The sequence below is a fragment of the Erithacus rubecula genome, assembly GCF_903797595.1.
Source record: "Erithacus rubecula genome assembly, chromosome: 17".
NCBI classification, from domain to species: Eukaryota; Metazoa; Chordata; class Aves; order Passeriformes; family Muscicapidae; genus Erithacus; species Erithacus rubecula.
This window is the reverse complement of record NC_136669.1, coordinates 7,788,741-7,803,712: the sequence shown is the minus strand read 5'-3', so window position 1 is coordinate 7,803,712 and position 14,972 is coordinate 7,788,741. Positions and strand designations below refer to the sequence as shown.

General features: G+C 47.3%; 1 protein-coding gene across 5 annotated transcripts in view; it reads right to left on the bottom strand.

Annotated features, from left to right (window-relative positions):
- TSC2 (TSC complex subunit 2) overlaps window positions 1-14,972 on the bottom strand; it is a gene marked incomplete at its 5' end in the record, with an annotated part of 33,758 nt that overhangs the window by 9,009 nt on the left and 9,777 nt on the right. The window contains 15 exons of one of the 5 annotated variants that reach the window (XM_079321240.1): window positions 1,116-1,184; window positions 2,667-2,882; window positions 3,470-3,691; window positions 4,172-4,284; window positions 4,443-4,595; window positions 5,358-5,522; window positions 7,356-7,487; window positions 9,912-10,006; window positions 10,876-10,978; window positions 11,452-11,545; window positions 11,915-12,104; window positions 12,553-12,687; window positions 12,981-13,103; window positions 13,831-13,984; window positions 14,675-14,781. In XM_079321240.1, the coding sequence (XP_079177366.1) occupies window positions 1,116-1,184; window positions 2,667-2,882; window positions 3,470-3,691; window positions 4,172-4,284; window positions 4,443-4,595; window positions 5,358-5,522; window positions 7,356-7,487; window positions 9,912-10,006; window positions 10,876-10,978; window positions 11,452-11,545; window positions 11,915-12,104; window positions 12,553-12,687; window positions 12,981-13,103; window positions 13,831-13,984; window positions 14,675-14,781 (2,071 nt within the window). The remainder of the gene's footprint in view (window positions 1-1,115; window positions 1,185-2,666; window positions 2,883-3,469; window positions 3,692-4,171; window positions 4,285-4,442; window positions 4,596-5,357; window positions 5,523-7,355; window positions 7,488-9,911; window positions 10,007-10,875; window positions 10,979-11,451; window positions 11,546-11,914; window positions 12,105-12,552; window positions 12,688-12,980; window positions 13,104-13,830; window positions 13,985-14,674; window positions 14,782-14,972) is intronic. The other 4 variants (XM_079321241.1, XM_079321242.1, XM_079321243.1 and 1 more) reach the window with 4 other exon arrangements.

Below are 14,972 nucleotides of genomic sequence, written 5' to 3'. Positions count from 1 at the left end.
GGATTGATTTCAGCTCGCAGGACCAAAGTTATTTCAAAGAAGCAATTAAGAGTTAGCATTGCACACACAAACCTTCTAAAAAATACAAAACAAACCAAAAGGAACCAAAACAACGTGCTGATCTGGTTAGCTGTCCAAGCCAGAACACACCTGCAGATACCCAGTGCTTCCAAGCTCCCCTCCTACACCACTGCCAACATGGCTGGTGCTTTAAAACAGCCCAAGCACTAATTATTCTTTAGGTGGGAAGAGAATAACAGGAGCAGAGGGAAGTACAGAAAAATATTGAACTGCAGCAGCTTTGTGTTGCTTTGAGAGGCCTCTGACAGCAAGCAGCAGCAGCTCAGAACACCCCACTGCTCTACTGGGAGTTTTCCAGTGAAGGAAAGAGGCAGAAAGACATTTGAACTCTCTAATTAAAATCACAAAGCATTGCAGGCTATCAAAGCAATGCAGGTGTTGTGCTCATAAGGTATGTAATTTGATCTCCATTTAATTATGAAATCAATTTTACTGAAGTGGAGAAAGATTTTACATTATTATAGAGCCTCTAAAAGGTAGAATTTAGCACGTTTTCTGCAGAAATGCAATTTTTTATTTAAAAATCTCTCAGCCAGCCTCCATGCTGGCTGAACTTTATCCATATATCAAATATATACAAATTATCATCTGCTTTTATCTTTCTGTGCCCAATTCTGGCAGATCCCTGTGGGCTGAGCAGCTCCAAGGGGAGCCTATCCTGCAGCACAAGCTGCTCTCCTCACAACTGGGAGCTTTTCCACTGAGCCAATTGGAAAATGAAGCTGCAAATGAAGAATTAATTAATCCAGCCACTTTTTGACAGGTCATTTAACAGTGGCCTCATGACTCACAAGCCACCCCAGCTAAAAGCAAAGTTGCTTTAAGGAATTGTCTGCACTTGCAAATGTTGGATCTGGCTTGGACTTCTTCATGCTAGTCAAGATCCCATTTGTTGAGAGTGATGAGACTGGGGACAGACAGGAGACATGGAAGGGGAAAATGAGGGATGAGGGATACATTTTCTATGAATCAGAGGTGTTCTTCTATGGCAATATTGTTTGGTTGGTTTTTTCCTTAAAGATATATAAATATACCTGCCCAGGATATGCTCCTGTGCAACTTCCCTTGACAACTGGACTGGTACATGGAAGAGAAAGAGGCCACTGCAAAGGGAAATCAAGTGAGCAGCTACATCAAAAGGAAGGAGAGACTATATGAAAAAAAAATATAAAAAAATTAAAAAGCACAGAGTTTAAAATGTAACCAAGAGCCTAGTTTAAAACAAACAAATAAATAAATGAAACAAAGGAAAGAACAAGCTGGGATAAGCTCACCAGATGCCAAAGGGATACTTTAAGGGCACAAGGTCTTAACACAAATAAGGAAGAATAAACACATCCAACAGTGCAGGCTCCAACTGCTCCCTTTGCAGAATGCATTTTGTGAGGCTTAGGAACAGAAAATCCCTTCCTGATATCCCAGCACACACAGGAAACCAGGCTGAGCCTTTCCTGACCTGCACAAGGTCACTTTCAAACCCACAGAAGAGTCTGAAAAATCTGGGTAAAGGCTCACAGAGGTTTAACCTCTAAAGAGACAGAACAGACACATGAGTGTCTGGCAGCAAAAACTTCTTCCAGTCACTGGCCAGCCAGCTCCAGCAAGTCTGGTTAACAAGGATTGTGGCCAAAATTACTCTGAGGCTGGCACAGGAGTGGCATTCAGGTGGTGTGGGCTCAGCTCTCCACTTAGCTCCATATACCACAAAATTTTAGAGTCACAGAAGTGTTTATGGAAAATAATTTTTTGTTTGTAAGAGGTAATAATTTGATTTTGATTCCAATTTTGTGTTTACATGTTTTGAAATACTAAAACATACCCTGCACTGCTTAAAGCTGAAAACTGGCATTTTTACCAGATTTTCAGACAATCTTTCCCATTTTTTCCCCAGTCTGCTGGTACCACTGCTCAACTCTGATGACTCCTACAGTGCTCAGAGCCTCAGTGTTGGATATCACTGATAAGAGCTCAAGCAGAGACTGCAGAAAGCTTTAAAAATTGCAGCTGTTGGTCAACACCAATCTCCCAGAATTAACAGCTTTTTAAGAGGAACTAGCACCACATTAAATGGAGTGAAAATCCTTGGCCACTGTGTTAAAAATCAAGCCAGCAGATGAAACTTGAGTGGTTCAACTGCAGGCTGAACAATCCTTTTCAGAGGTGGGTAAACCCAACAGGATTTGCATTCTGCTGTAAAAGCCAGAGGCAACCAACTCCTCCTGGCTGGCAAGGTTTGGAGCTGGCCGTGCCCCAGGAACCTGACACACACTCCCAAAATCAAGACAAATGGAAATGGAAACACTGCATGGAAAGATCCATCCACAAGTGGGATGCCCAGATCAGCCCCAAACAAGTGGGAGAGGGAACAGATCCATGACTTTGTTCATTTTCATTTGAGGAACACACCAAACACACGACTCCTCCAAAGCAGCTCCCTTATAACTCCTCTTCCCCCATGAGCCAGCAGAAGCAAGGAGGAAGGGAATTTTTCACTTCTAGGGACAAGAACTGATTCCCTCTGTGAGTGCTGGCCCCCCTCATGCTGCCAGCTGTCTAGAAGGCCTGCAGGGGCCAGCAGAGCCCACCTGTGTTGGAGCGCTGCAGCAGCGAGGGCTTGGCGGTGCCCGTGGCCAGGCTGGAGGAGGGCACGGACAGGGATTTGTACAGAGCTGTCTCCCGGTGCTCCTTGAAGCGTTCTGCAGCCATCAGGGCGTTGGAGAGCTCCTGCAGGGGCATGTTGTTGATGTCTGAGGAGAAGGGGCTCAGAGGGTTCTCCAGGCTCATCAGCCAGCTCGTGTTGCCTGCGTCACGCAATGGGGGATGTGATCAGTACTCCCAGCCATCCCAGCTCCAACTTGAAAATTTATCTGCTCCTCAAAACCCATCTCTGGTAACTCACTGCTACAGCAGATTCCCAAAGGCATCCAAAACACTCAAGTGTCCTAATTAACACCAGGTCAATTATTTTCTCATGAAACAGATTAATTCTTGCTAATCTCATGGAACACATTGGTGTTCAAGCATTTTCACCTTGAACAGATTGTTATTCCTTCCCTGTGAGCAAACACAACTGAGCTGCCCAGACTTGAGGCTGCCCCTGGATCCCTGGCAGTGTCCCAGGGTTTGGAGCAGCCTGGGACAGTGGGAGGTGTCCCTGCCATGGCAGGGCTGGCTCTGGATGGCCTTTAAGGTCCCTTCCAACCCAACCCATTTCATGGTTCTTTAGGTTCAAAAGGCAGTAAGCCATAAACAGATCCACTTACAAATACAGATTTTCTAATATAACCCATTTAAACAATTCCAAATATGGATCCATTTAAATCTGGACTTTTCTCCTTCCCCCAGGCTCTGGTTCCCCCCAGGATCCCACCCACACTCAGGTACCCACCTGTGGGTCTGCGCACCAGGATCTCTGCCCAGCCCTGGGTCAGCAGTGGCACATAAGCAGCCAAGTTGGCTTTTTCCTTCTGCAGGGCTGTCTGTGGAGCAGGACTGGCCTTGTCTGGGCGGGCTGCAGGAGCAGCAGGGCCCTGTGTCCCTTGGGAAGCTGAGCCACTGGGAAAATGGGAGGCTGAGCTGTCTAAGGCACCAACACGTAAGGCATGACCACCTGGCAGGACAGACACAATCCAAGGGAGAGCCATGCTTAGTTAGCCCCAAAAAGATCTCAGGAATGAGGCTTTTAAGCTCCTCTAGCAGTTGCACACAAAATATCCTGATTTTATTTCCCTTGTCATTATAATTACTGTTGTTAATATTATTTTAATTATTAAACTGCTTTTCTCTCAATCCACAATTTTTCTTATTTTCCCTTCCAATTCTCTCTCCATCCCTCTGTGGGGGAGAAAGTGAGCACCTGTGTGGGGCTTAGCTGCCAGCTGGGGTTAAATCACAAAGAGAATTTGATGGTTCCTGTGCCCCTTATAAACCAATTTATGTGATCACCACAGCTCTCCTGCAAAGAGAGAGGAGCAGGAGGAGAACAGCTCCTGCTCCCTGCCCCTCATTAAACACCAGACAGCTCCAGGTCCCAAATTAGCTCAGACACAGGAGGCAGCTGGACCTGGGAGAGCCCAGGATGGGAACTCACCTGACATGGATCGGACTCTGCTGCGGGAGCTCCTGCAAACCTGCTGCCCAGCCTGGGATTCCAGCTTGGCTGGAGCCTCCTTGGTCTGTCTCACTTGCAAAACAGGGTCTGAGCTGGAGGAAAGGAGATATTGGTGATGTTGAGGGAGGAATCAGCTGTGCTGGACAAATAAAACATTCCTGTTATGCCAAGAGGAAAAACTACAAAGATGTGGCAGTGGTTTAGGTGATTAAGTCAGGTGGAGATTTCTAGAAATGGGAGCAACCCCTACCTTGATTCTGGGGTGCTCTGGAACTCTCCAGAGTCCAGGCCAAGCAGGGACCTTGTCCCTGTTCCAACACTTGTAGTGATGGTCACCAGCTTGTTACCAACCAGCCATGTCTTGGTCCTTCCTCCAGCCAGCAGAAACTCACCCACAGGAGACCTGGAACACAATGGGGGTAAAGATCCCTCAGGAGGCAGAGACCAGAGCTGCTGCCATGATCCATGCAGGAGGTGTTGCCTGCTCTCCTTTACACAGCTTTTGTGCCACCCCCCATGGCTGCCAACACCCTGTTATTCACCTGGATGATGGATGAGATAACCCTGGGATTATCCTGCAAGGACATGGAGCAAAGCCCTGCTCCCAGACCTTCAAGGCATCTCCTCCAGACAGGGCAGGATGAGACAAAGGCTGCTTCTCTCCAGTGCATTTGACAGAACCACAGAATGGTTTGGGTTGGGAGGAACCCTAAAGTCCATCCAGTGCTACCCCTGCCATGGGCAGGGACACCTTCCACTGTCCCAGGTTGTACCAATCCCCATTCAACTGGCCTGGAGCACTTTCAGAGATGGGGCATCCTCTGGGAAATCCATTCCAGAGTCTCACCACCCTCACAGGAAAAAAACATCTGTCCCAATACCCCACCTATCCCTGCCCTCTGGCAGTGGAAGCCATTCCCTGTGTCCTGTCCCTCCATCCCTTGTCCAAAGTCCTTCTCCAGCTCTCCTGGAGTCCCTTCAGACTAGGAAAGGGGCTCTAAGGCCTCTCCACTCCCAGTCTTGCCTCTCCTCACCCCCTTTTTAGCCGAGGCAAGGCTTCAGGAAAGCCTTCAGAGCCTGAGCCTGCCAGAATCCCAACACTTTTCCCCTGATGAAGTGAGCCATGAACTGAATCCCAGCCCGGTGTCCCTGGTCCCTGTCTGACCTCTTGGGCACAGCGGTGAAGTTGGAAAAGACGTATCGAGCCATCATGTCCAGGCAGGTCTCTGTCAGCTCCAGGTGCAGGTTTTTCAAGTTGTCATCAGCCTGAGCCATGGAGTTCTCATCTGCAGAGCCCAGGCTGGAGCTGGTGATGGATGTCTGGATGCGGCTGCAAGAGGAAGGGCCCAGGTGACAGCTCAGGTGGCACCAGGTCCCTGTCCCCACCCACGGGGGATGCAGACCCTGCTGTGCATGCACCTGCCAGCCATCAAACCCAGGCCTTGGGAAACAGATTTTGGGATCAGCCTCATGTTGTGCTTCCCAGGTTGGCACTGCAGGATGTGTATTTTCTCTGGAGGGACTCCAGCTGGCCAGGCCAGTGCTCTCTGATGTTGGTGGCCCATGGGCAAGTGCACCAAGCAAGGAGTGAGTGGCAGCTTTGAGTTCCTAATCTATGTGAGGGCAAGCATCCCATGAGCAGCACCAGCTTCCCAGGCAGCAGGTTGCCCATGAGCCAGAAACTGGGGCACTCCAGACTTCACTTTACAATCCTGTGGTTTGTTTTTTTCTCTGTTGCATCTCTTCCATAGATTGTTTTTTCCCCTTCAAATTCAATAGCTAGGCAAAACCTAATTTAACTTGAAACAGGAAAAAAAATTGCACTCTGAACAGGAAATTGGCACAAGAACAGAGAGAAGGTCTTTCTTCTAATCAGCAAAACAGTTTAAAACCATTTCTGTTTTAGTCTGGACTGCAATATTTTATAAAGACAACTCCTTATGTCATTGTAATACAAACTAAGCTGAGGTACAGCCAACATTTTTATCATGTGGCAACTTCCTTGGCTTCATTAAGAGCAATTATCTGAACTTTTCATTGCTACCATTTACATAGAAATGCAAGAGAAGAAAATCACCTCATGATTAATGGGGAAATCAGAGAATCTTGAAAGGGTTTGGGGTGGAAGGGACCTTAAAGCCCATCCAGTGCCAGGGTGCCCCAGCCTGGCCTGGGACACTTCCAGGGATCCAGGGGCAGCCACAGTTTCTCTGGGCACCCTGTGCCAGGGCCTGCCCACCCTCCCAGGGAAGAATCTGCCATAACATGAAGTGTCAGAACCATAATTGCAATTCAGTCACTTCAGCCTCTCTCCCCCAGACAACATATAGGGCCAAAATAATAAGCAAAAAAACCCAAATCAAGTTCAACTGACAGAAATCCTACATGTTAAGGCACAAATTTTCAGGTTCAGCAGTTTAACACTCAAGGGAAATGATCCAGAAATGTTTTTAAAAACTGGCATTGATTATTTCACACCTTTCAATGGAGCAGATCAGTGCTTGCTATCAAAACCTGTCAATTAATCTCTGAAATCCAGTCTTGTTTTCCTCAGTTGTGAAAGCAACAATTCATATGGGCTGAGCACACCCACCCCTCACTGCTCTCTAGAAAGACAAATCCAGGTTTTTGGCATCATTCTTGACACCAGGACACTCCATCAGCTCCTCAAGAAGAACAAATCCTAAACTGAGGCCAGAACTATTCCTCCTAGACTGAAAGGAGGGCTCTCCATAACTTTGCAGAGCTTCCAGAGCCTCTCCTGAAGCAAGTCCCTACTTGGGATGCTCAAGTTTTAGTGAGTTGTACCCAGGATTGTCACTTGTGCAGAATGCAAACTTTTTCCTTTTTTTGTACGTGTTTTTTTGTTTGTTTGGGGCTTTTTTTCCCCTTCACCACCTTTACTTTGAAAACAGAATCTTTCATTGCTAAAGCACCAGAGAATGTGGCAAAGTGACCAGAGCCACCCAGGTGTGATGTGGCCTGGGGAAGCCTCGGGATTCTTTCCCAAAACCTTTGCCCGTGCTTGAGGCTGGTTTTTGATGGGATAACCAAGTCATGCAAGCATCCCACATGCAAATCCACCCTGCTTCCACCCTCCCTTGCAGCAAAACCTCCAAGGGCCCAGCTGCTCTTGGACTGTCCCCATTCAAAGTGCCTCTACCTGCGGACCACATGTTCAGACACACTGATGCTGCGGGATCGGAAGGCATCAACTGCAGAGGGTTCTTTCAGCTCTTTCACTGGAGGAGAGTTATTCAAGCCTTGCTTTGCATTTTTGGCTAGTCTTAAACTACTATGTGGAGAAGCACCAAGCCCCAAAAGAGGTCACAGAAGGGAGGAAACCATTGTAGGGATGTAGGTTGAAAGGTCACAGTCACAGGGTCAATATTGGGGGATCCCGGAGGGTGATGGAAAATAAAACAAATGCCAAAAAAAAAAAAAAAGGGAAACAAAAAAAAATTAAAACATACAAACAAGCAGAGCTGAAAGCATTAAAAAGACAAACCACATTTTGAAAACAAGATTTTAAATGTGCTACGAAACAAATGAAATTAGTACAAGTTAAAAGAAAAAAAACTGGTTGAAATGAGAGTTGGAATACTGGGCTGTTCAGCAAAGGCAAGGGCACCTGAGGGGTCCCTGGGCACAAATTCCTCAAGGCTGAGGAATTTAGTGCAGTTCAACCCCCTCTTGTGTTGCCCCAACTCACCATGACTCGACACCTGAGGGCTTCCACAGCTCCTACAATGCTTTACCTGGGCTAGGTCACAGCAGTTTTTAATAAGAGACAGGCACCATGTCACCCCTCTCTGCCCCCACTAAGCCTGGCCCAAAGCTGAGCTTTCCCCCCAGACACAACAGAGCCAGGGGTCCCAGAGGTGCCCTCAGCCCAGCTCGAGGCCCTGGGGACCCTGAGCCCCCTGTTGCAGACCCTGCCCCACTGCAGAGCCAACCAACACCCCTGGGGATGCTCCTGTGCCATCCCAGCTGCCTCAGCCTGGCCTCCAGGGAACCCCTGGGCTCTGAGCTGGCACAGAAAGCAAATTTCTGTTCACACTGGCAAGTGCCAGGCACACGTGGGAGATGACAGCAATTAAGATCCAGGAGGCACTTTAATTAGTCACTGAGATGCACGCCAGGCTCAGGGCTAATTTGGGCAGAACAGTTGGTCCAGCACCTCCCATCCCCAGGGATAAAATGCAGGCACTAATTTAACCCTTCTGGCTGTTTCTAAACACCATTCATTTGCCATCCTCCCCTTGGTGAGCTCTTACATCTCAGATTGCCACCTGCAGGGAGCAGAATTTCTTTGTCCTTCTCCCAACAACCTTTCCCAGATCACTTTTTGGCCACAACTGCTGCAGAGAGCACAGGCTTGTGCTCAGGAATCATCAGCTACACCAACATCAGGACATCCAGCAGCTCTGGGAACTGCTGGGATCATCATCCCTTGGAACACCCAGCACCTCAGCTATGGCAGAGAAACTCTCTTTTGGCTTCAGGACTGAAAACCAAGCCCAAAAGCTTCTCAGAGAAGGAAACTGGAATCTGCTCCAGGCCTTTCCTCTGTGCCCTGGCCAGAATCCAAGCTCAGCCAGACCCAGAGGCAGTGGCATCCTGCCATTCCAGTGCTTTGGGCGCTGCCTGAGTACAGCCACACTCCTCAGCAGAGATTTCTGTGGAAAGTGATCCAGCAAAAGCCTTTAAGACACAGTAGTATTCCAACCTGGTAGAATTTAACAGGTTTTTTTAGGGAGGAAAAAAAAAAAAAAAAAGGATTAGTTGGAATTCTAATTGGAGACATGAGTGTCAAAAAGCTTCTCTTCCAAGTTTCTGGATGAAAGAGGAGGAGATGGGAGAGATGAAACACAACACAAGGTTTACAGCTGCAGCAGTAGGGCAGGGATGGTGTTTCTGCATTGCAAGACTCTGCTGCAGCCTTGCAGGTGAAGTAGAGGCACTTTCCCCAGGGCTCAGATGCCACCATGTGCTCACTGCTCACAACACTGAAGCAAGTTAAGTGAACCAATTTAGGTAATTCTGCAGGTAAAAGGACATTGGAGAAACTCTAAATGCCTTCCAAGGAATATCTTCCTCCCCTGACAAATGTTACTTTGAATGATTGCTGGCAAGAAACACTCTGACTTATGAAGGATTTGCCTAAAACTGTCATGATGGCTTCAAAATTAAAATTAAAAAAAAAAAAAAAAAAAAGATATCAAGACACCCAAACAGACAGAAAGCAGCTGTGTGCCAGCCAGTGCACTGACCTGACTGGGAGCACCATAGAAAAACACAGCACTGGCTCTCTAATTTATCCAGGTGGTTGATCACAACCATTTCTCTGGCAATCATCTGGAAATGACTCGTTACAGCTCAATCATCAAAAGGAGTTTACACAATCCATATGAACATGGGATTCTGTTATCTCTGGTATCACCCTCTCCTCTTATCTCTGCTAACACTGTACTGACACTCCCCAACCTCACACAACTGCTGATTTTCAGAAGTGGGCACCAGAAAGGGCCCTGGTGGAGCCAGGCCTGCAGGACAGGATCCCAGCCTCTCCCCAAGCTCAGTCTTTGACCTAAAGAGGTTTACTTTGCTTGCTTACTGCACTGCCACACTGGGATCACTGCACCCAGCCCCCTGCAGGGACACGCAGGGAAGGGGGTGACAGGGACACCAAACCCTGCTGGGGTTGAACAGAATTTACCTCTTTGGCCTCTCATTGAGGCTGGTGCTGCGAGCCCTGAAGCTGTCCTTCTCTGGGGTGTCATCAAAGGACAGCAGCACGTTGGAGCGCAGGCCCTGCCGTGGGACAAGAGGTGACAATGCAAAGCTCAAAGTCTGTGTCTGGCCTTGGATTCTGTCACCAGCTGTTAAGAGTTGGGACAGTGATCCTTATCTCCATGGGAGATATCTCCTGCTAATGGGCCATCTGTTAAACCAAGTGGGGCAATCATCTTTATCTTTTCCACAACCTATCCTCCCTCCAGGAGATATCTCCTGTTAATGGGCCATTGAGTCCCAGTGCATGACTGATAAAATTACATCATCCCACAGGGAGATGCTCCACCCAGGGGGAGGAGCCAAACATTTCCTACACAGATAAAAACTGAGATCTGGAACACCAAAGCAGCCTTTTCCACTGGATTCCAGAGAAAAACTGGACCTTTCCACATCATCCCTGGACCTTCAGAGGAAACTGCTTCAACTGAACCACATTTGTCACTGCAGGAGGATGTAGCCACCATTTAATGGGAATGCAACCAACACCCTGACTGATGGGGTGTCAGGTTGTGTTCTGACTTCATCAGTGTTTTGGGTTTGTGGGGTATTTTTTTTCATATTTGTATTTCTATTTCAATTTTTACTAGTAAAGAACTGTTATTCCTATTCCCATATCTTTTCCTGAGAGCCCCTTAATTTCAAAATTATAATAGCTTGGAAGGAGGGGGCTGACATTTTCCATTTCAAGAGAGGCTCTGCTTTTCTTAGCAGACACCTGTCCTTCAAACCAAGACAGTCTGCAACCAGCAGCCAAAGCATGAGAGTTCACAGAGATGCTGACAAGAAAACTGGGATTCTGCTCACTTCAAACAGAACCTTTGAAGGTCTCAGATCAGGTTTTAAGCTGCCAGCTCTCCTGAGTGCTGCTGGGCTGAGCAGTGCCATACCTTGGTGATGTAGGGGACAAAGTCCTTGCGGAAGGGCAGGCGGCAGCGGATGAACCACATGGCGATCACGTGGTGGGCCAGGCACACGATGTACTGGTTAAACCTGCAACAGCAGAGAAACCCACAGCTCAGCCTGACACACACAGCTGCTCCTTACCTGCTCAAAGTGCAAAGGAAAAAAAACATTCAAAAATTCTGTTCATGAAAAAGAGGTTTTCTGTCCAAGGTGATGATGAGCTAGAATTGTATAATGGAATTACAGAAAGGTCTGGGTGGGAAGAGATCTTAGAGATCATCCAGTTCCAGACCCAGGGATACCTTCCAAGATCCCAGGGTGCTCCAAGCCCCATCCAAACTGGCCTTGGTCAGATCCATGGGCAGCCACAGCTTCTCTGGGCACCCTGTGCCAGAACCACCCCACTCTTCCAGAGCAGAAATATCCCTTCTTCAGGAAAAGCCTGGTGCCACTATAATGAGCAACATCCTATGAATAACTTTAAGCCAAAAAACAACAAAAGAAGGCTTTCCAGGCTCTCAGTTTCCCAGATGAGAGAGAAGCACATGCTGTGGCCTTACTTGGAGGGGTTTGTGTAGGGCAGGGAGATGGCGAAGACGCTGGCGTACTGCTCTGCCGCGAAGTTCCGGTACAGGTGAGGCAGCCTGGCCAGAGCTGCAACAGTCCAACAGCAAAAGCAGCACAGGTGAGGCCTCAACACACCCCTACAACACCCTAACTCTGTTTAATTTCTCATTCTTTGTTTTTTTTTTTCTGAATGATCAGTGACATGGAAGTTAAAATCACATCATGCAAGGAGAAGAAAGCAGCTCATATTTCCATATGGTTGCATGACACAGAGTGCTTCTCTCTTCAGTGCAAGAGCTTCATGCAGAAAACTTGCAACAAATGAGCTGATGGAACATTTATAACCTGAGCAAGGGCATCACAGCACATTCCATATGATCAACACCATCAAACCCCCTCATATTCCACACAAAAATCCCAACTACAGAAACTGGGAAGCAGAACATCACGACTTACTCGACAGGAATTCCAGCAGAGGGATTGCCATGTTGGCTGTGGCAGAAATGTGGGTGAGTTTGACGATGAGGACGGGCAGTGCCTTGATGATGATGTCGGGCATCTCCACGCTGCAGACTGACAGTGCCACCACACACTGGTTGGCACAGCGGTAGATGAGCCCGTGCTCCAGGCAGTACACGATCTCACGCTGGGAGAGCAGAGAAACACTCACCAAAGAACCCCCTGAGACACCTCCTGACTCCTGCCAGCACCCCAGAACACCCTGCAAGGCACCCCTGCTGCAACTAACACTGAGCTTTAAATAATCCTACACATACCCCAGGCCAAACTCTTATGAGGGGACTCAAATCAAGTTGGTAGTTGAGACTTTAAGTTTCTGATTTAACAGAAATTTTGTATTTATAAGAGTCTTACTGCAGAGGATAAAGTTACAGTGACCTGTCAGGGAGAATAGGTGAGGAGTGAACCCACAGTTGATCCTACATGGGGTTAACAAAGTGTTTCTTCAGTGCAAATTCAGCAGATGCAGCATTTCCCAACAGCAAAGGGAAGTGTTACCTTGCACTTCTGTTTCCTAAAGAGCTCACAGACCAAACAATTCTCTGCCCTCCCTACACCCTCCTACCTCCCCATACCTGCTTGGCTTTGTCCAGGTAATTGTGGTAAGATATCAGTGCTGTCAGCACGGGCACCACAGCCAGGTGCAAATCCGTGCGGGAAAAGCCTTCGGGGGTCCCGTGGAGCCTGTCCGTGGTCTTCTTGTCTGTGAGCTGACACATCACACAGCCAGTCACTAAAACACCCTCTGGAAGGCAGCAGAAGGCTGCCACAGCTCCCCTTGACCTGTATATTCATATATTCATACACATCCATGAAGAACACTCATTATTACCTGTTGTGCACCTAGAGCAACCCTCACAAAAGAGGGGGTGAGTGAGAATTGACAACCACCCTGCTAATTGTTGAAATACTTGTCTGAAGACAAAAAAGCCCACTCAAAAATCCCCTCCAAGTAATTCCCAAGCAAACCAAGAAGCTGAGGACTGTGCCTCAGTGGCATTACCATGTAGCTCAGTGCAGAGGCCAGCTGGTCTATGTTGCATGGAGAAGTTAAAAATAGCACTTTATAGCGTAGGGATTCGGGTAATTTGTTGAGAACCAACTTCAGCACCTTCCAGTCTGTCTCCTGCAAAGACAGAAAATGTTGAAGTTGAAAATTTTTGCAGGATTTCACTAGAGTTTGGAAGGAAGATCAATCAAGTTGCAGACAATGTGTCATTTCCTAGGCAGATGTAGGTCTTGTCGTGGTTGATACAGAAAAAGAAGTGGCATTTAGCTGTCACAAGTTTCTTCCTGTCTGTCACCCAATTCTAGGTGCAACATTGGCACTACAAACTGGAAAAGAAATTATATTGAGATCTGACAGCCAGAATTCAATTCTCCAAAGCACAAGCACCAATTAACTTCCAGAGCAAGCACAGAACTGCATCCAATGCCACACTCAGGAACAATTTCTATTTACAGTTCATTGGTGATTAAACATTCACAAATCCTCAAAACACCTCACAAACTTGCAGTGGGAAAGATTTTAATTCCAAATGCCCTTTCAGAGACAGGATGGCTTCTTGGACCTTGTTTAACAAGCACAGCATTAGCCTTTGCCTGCTCTGAAGTAGTGCAATGAAAGCTGTGCTTATTTTCTCAAGAGCTGGGCTGCTGCTCCCACTGGTGGCTGTGAAGCTGCACAATCACACCCCCATCTTAAGCAGGAGTAGAAATAGCTTTTCAGGCTTTATTTAAGTACTTTGGGCTGAAATGTGACAGACAGCTGGTGCCAGGAGGGGACAGAAAGATGCCAAGAGTGGACACAAAGATGCCAGGAAGGGACACAAAGATGCCAGGAGGGTTCATACCTGCTTCAAACACTGCAGGAGGACCCCAAAGACCATGGAGTAGGGCAGGTGTCCCACTCGGACAGTGGCACCTTGGGAAGGCACACTGGGGCTGCCTGAAGGGGGGGACAGGGTGCCAGGGGGCTTTTTCTCAGAAGTCCTTTTCTCTGCCTCTCTGCAACACAGAAAGAGAGAAAAATATGAATAATTTTTACAGCTTATTCATGTGACCTACAGCACTACCCTATTTGGGAGCCAGGTTGAAGAATGAATAATAGAATTTGCATTTTCAATTTTAAAAAAGCAGAGGATTGCCCAGCAGACACACAGCAATGAGCCACTTTGGTCAAGTGAAGGATTTTCCTATCTGATTTAGGAAGTTATCTTTTGGGGTGTGTTACACAACTTTAGACAAACTATAAAATTAAAACTAGCCAGATTTGTACAAATCATCAAATCAAAATTCAGTGTGGAACTGGTTTGAAGCAAAAAAATGCACATTTTTTTGGGAATTTTTGTAAGCAGGCAACTCAAATTTCATGTGTGAGATTGAGAGCTCTGCAAGTAAGTGATTTGTAATAACAATTCACCAAGGAGTTACTGGTTCAGACAATCCTAGACTGGTCTAGGAAGATTTAGAAAAACTGCAGATTGCTACTGATGGAGCATTAAGCTCAGTGAGAACACAATTTAGTTTGGAAAAGAGCTTTTTTAAAACAAAAAATAAGTTAAGAAGTGTTCAAGGCCAGGTTGGACTGAGCTTGGAGCACCCTGGGGCAGTGGAAGGTATCCCTGCCTATGCCCAGGATCCCTTCCAACCCAAACCACCCTGTGATTCTTTTGCTGAAGACAATGAGAAACCTACACAAAATCACAGAGGCAGTAGGGGCTGAACCTCACTGCTCCATCCTTGTTGGAAAGGCCGAGGCGGTGCAGGGAGTCAGCTCGGAGCATCAGCAGGAAATCAAACACCTGCAACAGGGAGCACAGGCAGTCACCCAAACCCTGAGCCACTGCAACACTCTCCCACCTCCACATGAGATTTTTCCAGGTGCAAAAAGATTTTTAAGAGGTGCCTTCTGCAGGAGGTTGGTGCCACACTGCATTTACATACCTGTGTGAGCCAAGAAACATTTCCTTCTACTTCTTGCAAGCTCTAGAGC